Consider the following 14986-nt stretch of genomic DNA (forward strand, 5'->3'; position numbering starts at 1 on the left):
TCATTCCTCTTCCCGTTACTTTTGACATCACTAATTCTACACAACACTCTTTGTCTACTGATTGGCATATAAGATTTAACATGTTTACTAACACAATTTTAATTCAGCCTCAACCCTAAGCCTTTTTTAAAAATTAGGTCATCACAGATAGGCTCTGTGGAGGTCATTTGATCTAACCTCCTTCCCTTCCTATACTGGAGAAATTCCCTCTACAGCAGCCCCCATATAGATGAGGCAGTTTCTCTCTGAAGAGATAGTCTGTTCCATTGCTGGATAATTTAAGGGTTTATCAGACTGGAACTTAACCACTGTGTCATCCACTCATGGCTTTTCTCTGACCATATAGAATGAGTCTAATCCCTCTTCATATGTTTTAAAGCAGCTATTTTCCCCATCCCAAAGTTGTGTTTTCTCTAGATATAACCTTCCCATTTCCTTTAGGGATTTCTATTCCATTCCTTTGGTCAATTAAAACACAAACATTTATTGAACCCAATGACAGATATTTTGGTAAAGTTAGTGTGGGGAGTACTGGAAGGGGGGGGGTATTGTAGTCTAGTAGGAGAGGGACGTTCCTAAAATGAAAAATAATTTCTCATAATGATGGGTATATAATCGACAGGTATGTAAAGTGTTGTGGCAACCTGGAGGAAGGGGTAAATGATGCTTCCTGAAGGAATCTTGGAGGCCCTTGTAGAGAATGGCCATTCAGCTGGATCTTGAAGAATTTTTATGAGTTAGCCAGGCAGAGAGTGAAGGAAAGGGCAAAGTCACAAAAATATAACAGAATATGACATTCCCGGGGATGCAAATGATCTGTTGTGGCTGGAGTGCCAGATTTGTGTGCTGGGTTGGAAGAAGTGAAAGATGAGTCTGGAGAAGCTGTTTAAGGCCAGATGATGAAAGGTCATGAGTGCCATGTAAGAAGTCTGAACTGTAGTGATGGGGAGTCACTGGGGAGTTGAGCAGGGAGCATAATGAAATTTGTTTGTTTTTTAGAAAGGTGACAAGGTAGAGGATGATTAGGGACGCGTTAGACTAGATATTTGGAAAGACATTGTATTGCAGAAAATTAGATGAGAGAAAAATAGGGGTCTAAATTGGCAGTAGAGATGGAGAGGAGTAAATGCATTTAAGGAATATTCAGTTTTTCCAATAAAGATATTAAAAAAAAAGGAATATGCAGTTTTTCTGATGACCTCTTTCCATTGTAAAATGCTTATCTGCTCCCAGAGTAGACTTATACAAGGATTAGGCCTTGCCCTTAATAAAGACTGCCAGATAAAACAAGAAACATTGCCTGATTGTAAAATGCATTGTATTGCAGGTGAACATATCTCAAGCTGACATGCAGGCCATTGGCAATACCATCACAATGGTAACACAGGATGGAACGCCCATCACAGTACCTGCTCATGATGCAGTCATCTCCTCAGCAGGAACACACTCTGTTGCTATGGTTACCGCCGAGGGTACAGAAGGGCAGCAGGTAATTGCTTTTTTCTTTTATATCAGTCAATACATATATCAATATCAAAACCATTACATAGATGTACAGTGTGATACAGTGGTTAAGCACACAAACCTCAGATTGAATCCCAGTTTTACAACTTCTTAGCTACATAACCCTCTGAGTCTCAGTTTTTCCTCATCTGTAAAATAGGAGTGATTATTGCATCTACCCCATGAGGTTAATAGAAGGATTAAGCAAGATAATGCATATAAAGTAGTCAGCCCAAGTATATATTAAGTGTTCATTAATGGTTGCTCTTCCTATCATCATTATCATCATCAGATACTTAGAAAAAAATTCATTTGCAAAATTTAATTTTTTTAATATGTAATATATTCACATAATTCAAAAGTCAAAAAGTATATACAGATAGGCAGTGAAAAGTCTTCTTTCCACCCCTGCCCCCGCAGAGATAATCCACTTTTATCAGTTTCTTGCGTAATTTTCCCAACAACTCATTAAGCATATACGAACAAATACAAATAAATAGTCATCTTCCCCTCCTTCCCTTTTTATGATAGTAAATTCTATACTCGTCTTCACCTTTTTTTTTTTTAACCTTAATAATACATCTAGGAAATCTTTCTATTTCATTTTATAGAGAGTTTCCTCTTTTTTTTTTTTTCCTGCCATGCAGCATGGCTTGAGGGATCTTAGTTATCGTAGTTCTCCAACCAAGGATTGAACCCGGGACCCGGCAGAGAAAGCACCGAGTCCTAACCACTGGACTACCAGGGAATTCCCTCCTTATTCTTTTTTTTTTTTTTTTTTGGGTGGTACGCGGGCTTCTCACTGTTGTGGCCTCTCCCTTTGCGGAGCACAGGCTCCGGACACCCAGGCTCAGTGGCCATGGCCCACAGGCCCAGCCACTCTGTGGCATGTGGGATCCTCCCGGACCGGGGCACGAACCCATGTCCCCTGCATCGGCAGGCGGACTCCCAACCACTGTGCCACCAGGGAAGCCCATCCTCATTCTTTTTTTAAGCTATATCATATTCCACTATATTGGACATGCCATAATTTATTTAAAGTCTTTTGCTGTTTCACACAACACATAACCTTGTGCACATGTGATTTTGCATGTGTGTGAGTACATCTGCTACTAGATAAATCCCTAGAGTGGAATTGCTGGGTGAAAAAACATATGCATTGGTAATTGTGATAGATATTCCCAGACTTCCTTTCTAGGGTTATACCCATCTACATTCCTAGCTGCAGCCTTTGAGAGTGCCTCCCCCCCTTCTGATAGTCAATATAGTGGTAAAACCTTTGGATTTTTGCCAATCTAATGTATCTCTTTGTAGTTTAATTTTTCATTTCTTTTAAAATAAATGATATTGGTTAATAACATTTAAAAACCCTTCTTGTGCTATGCTGAAGGCAGTGCGGGGTTTCACTGCAGCTACCTTACCCTGTTCAGTGAAAAAGTCTGTCAGTTAGTAGCTGTCATTCTTCCTAAATTCGGTTATAGATTCAATACCATCACAATAAAAATTCCAGCAGGAATTTTTGAAGATACAGATAATCCGATTCTAAAATTTACATGAAACAAAGGACCTAAAATAGCCAAAACAGTCCTGAAAAAAGGAACAAAATTGAAGGCGTTCTACACCTTGAAATAGAAAACTCAGAATCATAAAGCTTCTAGAAGAAAAGTGAATGTTTTTGCAACCTTAAGGTAAAGATTTCTTGGACAGGATACAAAATGCACTAATAATAAATTTTTTTCTTTTCTGATAAATTGGACTTCTTCAAAATTAGTTCTGCTCACCAAAGACAATGTGTAGTAAAAGATTAGATAAGCCCCAAACTGGGAAAAAAATATTCACACTATATCTGACAGTGGACTTGTATTGAAAATATATGACAAACTTCTATAAGTCAATAATAAAAAGGTGAACAGCCCATTAAAAATGAGCAAATCAGGGGCTTCCCTGGTGGCGCAGTGGTTGAGAGTCCGCCTGCCGATGCAGGGGACATGGGTTCGTGCCCCAGTCTGGGAAGATCCCACATGCTGCGGAGCGGCTGGGCCTGTGAGCCATCGCTGCTGAGCCTGCGCGTCCGGAGCCTGTGCTCTGCAACAGGAGAGGCCACAACAGTGAGAGGCCCGCATACTGCAAAAAAAAAAAAAAAAAAAAGATCAAATCATCTGATTGCTTATTTGAACAGACCCCTCACAAAAAAAAGGTACATGAAAGGCAATAACACAAAAAAGTGCTCAACATCTTTAATCATCAAAGAAATGCAAGTTAAAATCACAAAGAGACACCATTTCAGACACAGGGAAATGGCTAAAATAAAAAAGACAAACAAAACCATATGTTGGCAAAGAAATGAAGCAACTAGGACATTGAACACACTAGTGAGAGTATAGAATGTTACAACCATTTTGAAGAACTGTTTGGCAGTTTCTTATGAAGTCGAACATACCTCTACTCTATGACTCAGCAATTCCTTCTAGAATATATACCATATGATTCCACTTACACAAAATCCAAGAATAGACAAGACGATCCATGGCGATAGAAATCAGAAAGTGCTGCTTGGCTGGGGAGGAAATTGATGGAATGAAATATGAAGGAACTATTCTACATCTTGTTTTAAGTGGTGGTTTCACAGTTGTATCTAACTGTCAAAACTCAACAGAACACCTAAGATCCATGCATTTTTATTGTTTCTAATTTTACCTTATGCCAAAACAAACAAAAAACGCAGCCACTAGCTTTCAGGCTGTCTTATGGAATGGTCCCACCTAACCAGTTTGCAGTCATTTCCGTGGCTCTGGGATTCCTGGATGGGTTTATAGCCCAGCTTGGGTAAATACACCTTGTACAGTTGCAGGTCTGGAAAGATAGTGACCCTAAAGCACACATTCTTATGTAGCTTATCTGTAGCCTGTGAGCTAGAAAAGTTCTCAAGAGAGAAGGCTTTGAGGGCTAGAATGAAGCCAGGCAGCTTCCAGCAGCTAGGGATATCACAACAGGGATGGGGTTTCACTTAAGGACCTGCTGCTGCTACTGTTCCTTCTGCTGTTAACTACATGTAGGCCATCGGGCAAAAGTTGGCTATTCACTGGGGTGTTTGGACCCCACCTGTGAATTATCTGTAACACTTAAATTGGTTGTAACCATTTCTTTACATGCATGGGAAGAAAGTAGTCAGTCCTTCCTTAAGTCTTTTTTTTTTTTTTTGGTCGTTAAGGTAATTGCATTTCTGAGACTCATTTTTCCAGGTGCCTTTGGAAGCCTAGTTAGCAGGTATAGACTAAAGAGTCAGTGCTTTCCATCTATTTTAGTTAGTTAATTTCAGATTACAAAAGTAATACATATTCCCAATGGAATAAAATAGAGACTCTGGAAATAAACCCTCACATATATAGTCAACTAAATTTTGACAGTCAGAATTTGATCTTTCAGTGGGAAAGGGCTTTTCATTTGTCTTTTCAACAAATGGTGCCGGGAAACCTGTATATCCACATGAGAAAAAATAAAGTTGGACCCTTATCTTATACCATATATAAAAATTAGCTCAAGATGGATTAAAGACCTAAACTTAAGAGCTAAAACTATGAAACTCTTAGAATAAAACATAAGTGAAAATCTTCATGATCTTATTTCTTATGTATGATACCAAATGCACAGGCAATGAAAGAAAAAACAGATAAATTGGATTAGGAGATTATTTTTACATATGACACCAAAATGATAAGTGATGAAAGAAAAAAATTAATTGAACTTCTTCAAAATTAAAAACACTTGTAAGTTCCCTGGTGGCCTAGTGGTTAGGATTCCAGGCTTTCACTGCCATTGCCCTGGTTCAATCCATGGTCGGGGAACTGAAATCCCACAAGCCACAGGGAACGGCTAAAAAAAAAAAATTGAAAACACTTGTGCATCAAAAGCCACTACCAAGAAAGTGAAAAGACAATCTACAAAATGAGGGAAAATATTTGCAAATCATACATCTAATAAGGGATTAATATCTAGAATATATATATATATTTTATTTTTTTGATGTAGACCATTTTTTTTTTGATGTAGACCATTTTTAAAGTCTTTATTGAATTTGTTACAATATTGCTTCTGTTTTCTGTTTTGGTTTTTTTGGCTGAGAGGACTGTGGGCTCTTAGATCCCCGACCAGGGATCGAACCCTCACCCTCTGCATTGGAAGGCGAAGTCTTAACCACTGGACTGCCATGGAAGTCCCTAGAATATATTTTAAAATAATAAAATAAAATAATAATATTATGAGGGGGAAAATATCTAGACTATATAAAGAATTCCTATAACTCAACAAGAAAAAAGCAAGCAAACGAATTTAAAAATGAGTGAAGGGGACTTCCCTAGTTGCGCAGTGGTTAAGAATCCGCCTGCCAATGCAGGGAACACAGGTTCGAGCCCTGGGCCAGGAAGATCCCACATGCCGCGGAGCAACTAAGCCCATGCACCACAACTACTGAACCTGTGCTCTAGAGCCCGCGAGCCACAACTACTGAGCCCATGTGCCACAACTACTGAAGCCCACACGCCTACAGCCTGTGCTCAACAACAAGAGAAGCCACCACAATGAGAAGCCCACACACTGCAACGAAGAGTAGCCCCTGCTCGCCGCAACTAGAAAAAGCCCACGTGCAGCAACAAAGACCCAACACGGCCAAAAATAAATAAATTTTTTAAAAAAATGAGTGAAGGAGTTGAATAGACATTTCTCCAAGAAGATTTACAGATGGTCAATTAGCACATGAAAAGATATTCAACATCATTATCATTAGGGAAATACAAATAAAAACCACAATGAGATCCCACTTCACCTACATTAGGATGACCGTTATCCAGAAAACAGAAAATAACAAGTTTTGGGGATGATGTGGAGAAATTGGAACTCTTACGCATTGCTCATGGGAATGTGAAATGGTGCAGCTGCTGTGGAAAACAGTGTGGCAGTTCCTTAAAAACTTGAACATAGAATTACATATGATCCAGTAATTCCACTTAAAGGTATCTACCCAAGAGAATTTGAAACTAGAGACTCAAACTAAAAGTCAGCTATTTACCTTGATGTTAAAATAACCAGTCTCAACATTTAAGACTATTTACTTCATCTTTTTTTCTGTGTGTATGCATATGTGAACAAAGTTAGGATTATAATACAATTTTGTATGCTTGTCATCCACTTAACACTACATCCTGAGTACTTTCTCATATCAATTAAGTGTTCTTTTTTTAATATTTTATTTATTTATTTATTTATTTGGTTGTGCTGGGTCTTAGTTGCGGCAGGTGGGCTCCTTAGTTGCAGCTCGCCTTTTCCTTAGTTGTGGCTCACAGGCTTCTTAGTTGCGGCATGCATGTGGGGTCTAGTTCCCTGACCAAGGGTTGAACCCGGGCCCGCTGCATTGGGAGCTTGGAGTCTTAACCACTGTGACATCAGGGAAGTCCCTAAACATTCTTTTAAAAGGATTTTTAATATTTACAAAATAATCCATAAAATGGATATACATAACATTAACTCATTCCACATTCATAAATTGTTCTGCAAGCTCCTTGATTATTTTCATAGGAAACAAATTCTAGACATGGAATTATTAGATTAATGGTATGAACTATTTTAAGCTTCTTGCTACATATTGCCAAATTATTTTCTGGAAAGTTTTAGCAATCATGCCATGGATCTAAAAGTGTTCTTGTTTTCACTGTATTCTCACTAGCATTAGGATTTTTTTTATATATTTGCATAATTCACAAGCCAAGGATAAATTATATTTTTACTTTCATTTGTTGGGTGAGGTTGAACATGTTTTTCATATTAGCCTGAAATCTGTTTTTTCTTCATTGAGGTAAAATTTACATACAGTGAAATGCACGGGTTTTTTGTTTGTTTGTTGGGTTTTTTTGGCCACAGCACGCTGTTTGTGCGATCTTAGTTCCCCAACCAAGGATTAAATCCGGGCCCCTGACAGTGGAAGCACAGAGTCCTAACCACTGGACTGCCAGGGAATTCCCTGCACAGATCTTAAATTTACAGTTCAGTGAGTTATTAAACATACACACCCATCCCATCCCAAACAGGATCTAGAACATTTCTATCACCCCAGAAAGTTCTCTTGAGACCCCTTCCAGCCAGTCTCCACCTAGTTATTCTGATTGTATTATTTTGTTTGTTCTTAAACTTTGCGTAGTGGAGCCAGAGTATGAACTCTTCTGTTTTGGGGTTTTTTCTTTTAACATAATATTTTGGAGATTTATCCATGTTCTTGTTTATAACATCAGTTCATTGTTTTTTATTGCTGAGCAGTATTCTGTGGTAGGAATATATCACAATTTGTTGATAGATTCTCCCCTTGATGAACATTTGGGATGCTTCCAATCTTTGATTATTGTGAATAAGGTGGCGGTGAAAATTCTAGTACAAGTATATTTTTACACATATGGTCTCATTCTCTTAGCTAAATACCTGTTAGTGGAATTGCTGGATGGGGTAGAGGTATATTTAACTTTATGTGCAAGTGCCAAACAGTCCTCCAAAGTGGTTTGACCATCATACACTCCCACTAGCAATGTATAAGATTTCTGTTTGTTTCATAGCATCAATATTTTGTGTTGTTACTTTAAAAAATTTTAGCCATTCTAGTGGATGTGAAATAATATATCATTGTGGTTTTAATTTGCATGTAGGTTGCTTAATTTCTTAATATCTGGTACTTCTCTAGATACCTGTTGTTCTTTTTTTTTATAAGGAAATGTGTTTTCTTTTTTTTTTAAAATAAATTTATTTTATTTTTGGCTGCATTGGGTCTTCATTGCTGTACACGGGCTCTTTAGTTGTGGAGAGCGGGGGCTACTCTTCCTTGGGGTGCGCAGGCTTCTCATTGTGGTGGCTTTTCTTGGTGCGGAGCACAGGCTCTAGGCACGCAGGCTTCAGTAGTTGTGGCACGCAGGCTTAGTAGTTGTGGCTAGCGGGCTTAGTTGCACTGCGGCACGTGGGATCTTCCCAGATCAGGGCTCAAACCCGTGTCCCCTGCTTTGGCAGGCGGATTCCTAACCACTGTGCCACTGGAGAAGTCCAAGATACCTGTTGTTCTTGATTTTTAATTTAAATCTGTTATGGTCAGAGAACATATTCTGTAAGATTTCATTATTTTGAAATTTGAGACTTGTTTTCCCTGTGTCTTTCATTGATTCCATATGTATTTGAAAAGAATGTGTGTTCTGCACTTGTTGGGTGTAGCATACTACACATGAGGTTAAGGTGGTTGATAGTGTTGTTCAAATATTCTATAACCTTATTAATCATTTCTGTATTTGTTCTACTAGTTACTAAGAAAAAGGAATTAATACCTCCAACTATGATTGTGGATTTGTATTTCCCTTTTAGTTGTTAGGGGTTTTTTTACTTCCAGTATTTTAAATCTCTGTTATTAGGTGCATACATATTTCATTTTAATTCCTCAAATAACTTCCTAATTATACCCTTCTGTGTTACTTTTTTGTGGTTGCTCCAGGGATTAAAATGTGCATCCTTAAGGTATTGAAGTCTACTTAGACTTAACATTGTACTACTTTACATAAAATCTAAGAACCTTGCAACAGTATATTTTCATTCATGCCCCTACTCTTTGTGCTGCTGTAATATATTTTACATTTACATGTTATAACCCCAGCAATGCAACATTATATTTTAGCATTAAACAGTTAATCTTTTAAGTAAGTTATAGGACGACAGGAAACATAATATTTTATACTTACCCACTAATTTATCATTTCCAGTGCCTTTTATTCCTTTCTGTAGATTTGAGTTTCCATATGGAATCATCCCTTTGGCCTGAAGGATATGCTTCAGCATTATTTGTAGTGCAGATCTACAGTGACAAATTCTGTTTTTGTTTATTTGAAAATATATTATTTCACCGTTCTTTTTGAAACATTTTTGATTTGAAGGATATTTTTGCTAGATATGGAATTTTTGGTTGGCAGTTAATTTTTTTCTTTCAGCACTTTAAATTGTCTCTGTCCTTCATTGTTTCTGATGAGAAATCTGCCATCTTCATATCATTGTTCCCCTGTATATAATATATCAGTTTTTCTCTGGCTATTTTCTAGATTTTTTTAGCAATGTGATTATGGCGTGATTTTCTTTGTATTTATCTACTAGGTTTCTTTTATATAATTATAAGACAATATATATAATATTATAAAACATTATATAATATTTTGTGGGGTATTTGTTTTTTACCAGATTTAGGAAAAGTCTGGCCATAATTTCATCAAAAGATTTTATTCTGCCTCATTCTGTTTCTCTTTTCCTTCTCGGTCTCTAATTATATGTATATTAACTTGGTATTGTCCCACAAGTTGCTGGGGAGCCATTCTTTTTTTTTTTAATCTTTTTTTCTTGGTTCTTCAGGTGGATAATTCCTATTGATCTTAGAGTTCACTGACCTTTTCTTTTGACATCATCATCTTCTATTAGGCCCATTCAGATAATTTTAGATATTCTCATTTTTGATTGTAGAATTTACTTTTTTTTTATAGTTTTCATTTATTTACTGAGATTTCCTCTTGTATGCATTCCATAAGCCTTTTAACATGTTTATAATAACTGTGTTAAAGTCCCTGTTTACTAATTCTAACATTTTGGTCATCTCATGGTCTGTTTCTACTGACTTCATTTTCTCTTGACTCTGGGTTACATTTTCCTCTTCTTATGTGTTGTAATTTTTTTATTGTATTCTGGACATTATGGATGATACATTATAGAGATTCTTAATTTTGTTATCTTTCTCTGAAGAATGTTCATTTTGCTTTGTCAGGTAGTTAAGTTACTTGTAGAGGCTGGGTTTTATACTTTATTAAAGTAGTTCTGTTTTAGTTTTGCCATTTAGTCTCAGGGTGAATCTTCAGTCCTGGGATACAATCTTTACTCCTAAAGTGTGGCTCTTAGGGTTTCAATGGAAAGCCTGAGGTATTTTCCAAACCCTTCTAACTTGGTGGGATTGAAATTCTAAATCCTGTCTGTCCTGTGGTATTGCTGAAATCTCTTCTCAGCTTTTCAGCCTTCTAGCTGCTGCTTTCTACCAGATTTATTGGAACCCCCCCCAACATGTTTGCAGTTCTGAGGTCTTAAAGAATTGAGGGGAGTTTATACACAGGTTTGGGAGCCCCTCTCCCTCTGGTTTTCTCCTTTCTAGGATATCCCTCTCAATACGTAGCCATTCTGGCAGCCATAGACTCCATTATCTCTGATAGCTTAAGTTGCCCTGTGCTGCTCAGACTGGTGAGTGCCCTCAGTGGAAAAGCTGTTTAAACATAGATGTGACCCAGTGTGGTTCCCTTCTTTTAAGAATCCCCTCCATTTCCTGCCTGCTTTTCATCATTCACCACTGCCTTCAAATGGTTGCTTTTTTACATTTTTTTCCACACTTTATGATTGTTATCTGCAGGAAGGGTTAGTCCAATATAAGCTATTCCCCCACTGCCATACTGAAATCTGTTGCTGGACTATGGAACATTACTGGAATTGATCCAAGCTGAATATCTATTAGCTCTAAAATCTAGCATTTTTAATGGATTAATGGCCAAGTAAAATAGTAGTTTCAGTTTTTAACTTATTCTTTCTCTGAGTTTGGCTGGACAAAATTCTTAAATATATAACAGAAGTAATTGATGCCATTTTCTTTGGTATCCACATAGCAAAAGCTATATTTGTGGTTTAAGAGCTACAAAAGCACTTTTAACCACTTTGACTAGATGCTTCAGGAACAAGATGGAAAGATTGCATGGAATCTAAAAGAGGAAGTGAGTATAACAAGATGTGTTGCTTCAAATTCCCTGGTGGTCCAGTGGTTAGGACTCTGCACTTCCACTGCAGGGATCATGGGTTCGATCCCTGGTCAGAACTAAGATCCCTCAGGCCATGGTGAGCCCCACCCCCCAAAAAAAGATAGTTGCTATTTTGTCAGTAATGGTACTGGTACTTTGTTTTCCTAGTTAATGGAAATCTTTTTTTTGTTGTTTTTTTTGGCAGCACCATGCAGCTTGCCGGGATCTTAGTTCCCTGACCAGAGATCGAAACTGGGCCCTTGGCAGTGAAAGCACTGAGTCCTAACCACTGGACCGCCAGGGAATTCCCAATGGAAATCTAACTTTATTTTTAATTCTTTTGTTTTATTTTTTAAATTTTTAATTGTTTTTTATTTTTTTAATTTTTAATTTTTTTATGGAAATCTAATTTTAAATGCAACAGATAAACAGGAGAAAATAGTATATCTACCAATGATCCAAACTCGGGAATAAATAGACATATGAGGTGTGAATTAGTCCACGTGTGTAACTTCCCAGGCAGCCTCTTAGGGATAATAGAATCTAGGCACAGTCATGTCTCTCCTGGTTAATGGAGACTGACATAGCGAATCCACTTTTTCAGTGTCCTCTACCACTGTTTTGCCATTGGCTCACTTTATAACCTTAGATACGTCCCGTCTATCTGAGCCTCAACTTGTTCAAATAAAAAAGAGGAGTCCATGGGAATTCCCTCGTGGTCCAGTGGTTAGGACTGCTGCTTCTCACTGCCAAGGGCCCGAGTTCAATCCCCGGTCAGGGAACTAAAATCCCACAAGCTGCGTGGCACAGCCAAAAAAAAAAAAGAGTCCAGAATAGACAATATGTAAGGTCTTTTCCAGCTTTAGGCTTCTACAAGTGTATGGTCAGAAGGGAGGTTTTCCTTTTGAATTTGAAGACAGTCCCTTGTGTTAAATGGATTTTAACCTATTTAAATCATAGTTTTAATTTTTCTGTGTATTTTTTAAGGTTGCAATTGTGGCTCAGGACTTGGCAGCATTCCATACTGCATCATCAGAAATGGGGCACCAACAGCATAGCCATCACTTAGTAACCACAGAAACCAGACCTTTGACCTTAGTGGCAACATCCAACGGCACCCAGATTGCAGTTCAGGTGGGTACAATGGCAACTGTCCTCCATTGACAGCAGTGCTGCTCAGCTCTCAGCCTTGTACTCTCTGCTTTATGCGTAACCTTCACAGAGGCAGGGCACAGAATCATCTGTATTACTTAGCCACATTAAGGAAATTGCTGCGTTTGAAGTAGACTCAGACTAAAACTTTGTTTTCTACCATCCTTGTATATTCTAGGGGAATTTATAACAAGAAAAATAAAGATCCTGGTATATATATATATACCTGTGTGTACCTGGCCAGCTATCTTTACTCTCAGAATAAAAGTCTAATTAGGCAGGATTTTATAAAGCACTTAAGAGTTATTCCTTGGAAATGAACCTCCCGTAAACATAGACCCCAAGTTAGTCCTCTGAGAATCACTGCACAGCTGTATTTTATGGTGGGAAATGTCAGAAGACTGTGAAGAACACATTCTCTGGGAAGTCACTGCATTCAGGCAGAGAATCTAGAATGCTAGGTGTAGATTACCTTTCCTTGGGAAGATTTTTTTTTAAATGTATTTACTTGGAAAAGGGTTAGAACATACTCAGGAAAATGTCAGCTATTGGTTTTAATTTAGTTTATGGGCATAAAAGCTAAAGGCTCAGGAAGCTCTGTATCTCCACTGGAAAAGATGAGCATCTTTTGTTCCTTGCATGCGTGAAGGTTTATCAAAATCCTAAATAAAGAAACTGCATCCCCAGCAGGAATTTGTTTTTATGTTTTGTGGATCAGCAGTAGTACCTTAACAAGCCCAGGTGTCAGAGTTACAGAGAGAAATTTTACTTCTGGTATGTTATATTTCTTTGGCATCTTGACTGTGGTTTTGTGTATGTTCCTGTTTCAGCTTGGAGAACAGCCATCTCTGGAAGAAGCCATCAGAATAGCATCCAGGATCCAACAAGGAGAAACGCCAGGGTTGGATGATTAATCCTCAGAACAATGGAGCAATAAAGCAAGAGGAGCCTTTCATCTTCAGGCAGCAGAGATCCATGAAGCCCGGGCTCAGGAAAATTAGAAATTTTTCATTCCTGAAACACTGTACACATTTTTATGCAAGAGTGGAGAACAATTTATTCTTGACACTTTTGTGTATATAACCCTTGGAAAAGATTTCCCAAACGGATTCATTGTGTACAAGGAAGTATGAAGTTAGGGTAATACAGTAAATTTTTATGTTACTCTTTTATCAGATTGCAAAATCCTAGAGTCTACATGCAAGACCAGTGAAGTCTTATGGAGACTTATGATGGATTTTTAACTTACTGTGAAAAATTAAAGGCTGTATCTAAAATGTCAAAGGTTCTATACATCAAACAATCATAATTCCAAAAGCCATCATGGATAATAAAGGATGTAAAGCCTTCACATATTTCCCTCAGCTAGTAGAGTGTCTGCAGTTTTTGTTCTACTGTATACTTGTCCATTTTTATTTGTATCTTACGGTTTGAAGACTATTCATTATAGTTTTCCATCCCTGTTAACTAACAGCTCTTCAAGCTGAAGTGCTAATTGTATTAGCATTACATTGGATTATATATAAAATTACAGAGTTTGGTTATTTAAAATTAAAAAGTTAAATCCAGTACTTTGGTTTTGTTAAAGATTTTCCTTAGCGTTCAGTTTCTTGTTACTGTTTTTTAAAAATAATAAACTATCAAAGTTTGACCACAGGCTGGAGCCCGGGATAATAGTGCTGTAATTGGAAATGGCTTTACTCTGAAAATTAGGTTAGTGGGTTGGTGTAAATTATTTATTTTTGCTTATGTACTTTTGTTTTAAAGCTTATTTACCCTAAAGTTTATTATTAATTTTGAATACAGCAATTTTTTAAATGTTACCTTTATATTTGTTTCATTAAATTGGTATGGAGGTGGGGGGAAGTGTTGTAGAAAATATCACGAACATAATAAAATACAACACATATATTGTGTATCAAGCACAAAATAAGTACTTTTCCATACATTTTTATCTACTCATAACAATTTTGTGAGATATGTGGGATTTACTACTCCTGTTTGTACATAAGGAAGCTGAAGGTCCAAAGAGGTTAAGTGTCTACCCAGGCCTTACAGCTGTGGTGAGGCAGGGCAAAGACTTAAGAACCCAGACTTTCTGACTCCCAAGTCCAGGGTGTTTTTTCACCACACCACAACTACCTTCTCAGATGATAACCTGTGGCAGAGATTATCAAGATGAGCTTTGGTGATCTCGATTGCCCAATGACCTGAGCACCTGAAAAACCATCTCTAATGTTGGAAAATCAGTGTGGGGTCTACCAAGGTCCAAAAAAGGGGGGGAGGGTGTGTGAGGGTTGTACTGCAACAATCACTTCTTTGCTGTTGTTCACCATGCTTTGTTTGCCAGGGGGCTGAAACGTGGCTGTTTTTCATTTCAAGCCTTACAGTAAAAAGGAAAAAATGTTGTGCTGTTTTATTTAATATAAATGTTATCTTTGATCAGGTTCTTTGAAGTCTTGCTAAAAAGGGTCATGATTTAGTCATTTGAAATGGGAAAC

At 37.6% G+C, this 14986-nt stretch overlaps 1 protein-coding gene across 3 annotated transcripts in view; it reads left to right on the plus strand.

The window, feature by feature from the left end:
• The window catches only part of ZNF143 (zinc finger protein 143), a 55288-nt gene extending 41217 nt beyond the window's left edge, over positions 1–14071 (plus strand). For all 3 annotated transcript variants that reach the window (XM_065881764.1, XM_065881763.1, XM_065881765.1), the window contains 3 exons: positions 1328–1489; positions 12321–12467; positions 13316–14071. In XM_065881764.1, the coding sequence (XP_065737836.1) occupies positions 1328–1489; positions 12321–12467; positions 13316–13399 (393 nt within the window). In that variant the 3' untranslated portion in view covers positions 13400–14071. The remainder of the gene's footprint in view (positions 1–1327; positions 1490–12320; positions 12468–13315) is intronic.
• Positions 14072–14986: the final 915 nt, after the last annotated feature.

The sequence above is a fragment of the Phocoena phocoena genome, chromosome 8 (assembly GCF_963924675.1).
Source record: "Phocoena phocoena chromosome 8, mPhoPho1.1, whole genome shotgun sequence".
NCBI classification, from domain to species: domain Eukaryota; kingdom Metazoa; phylum Chordata; class Mammalia; order Artiodactyla; family Phocoenidae; genus Phocoena; species Phocoena phocoena.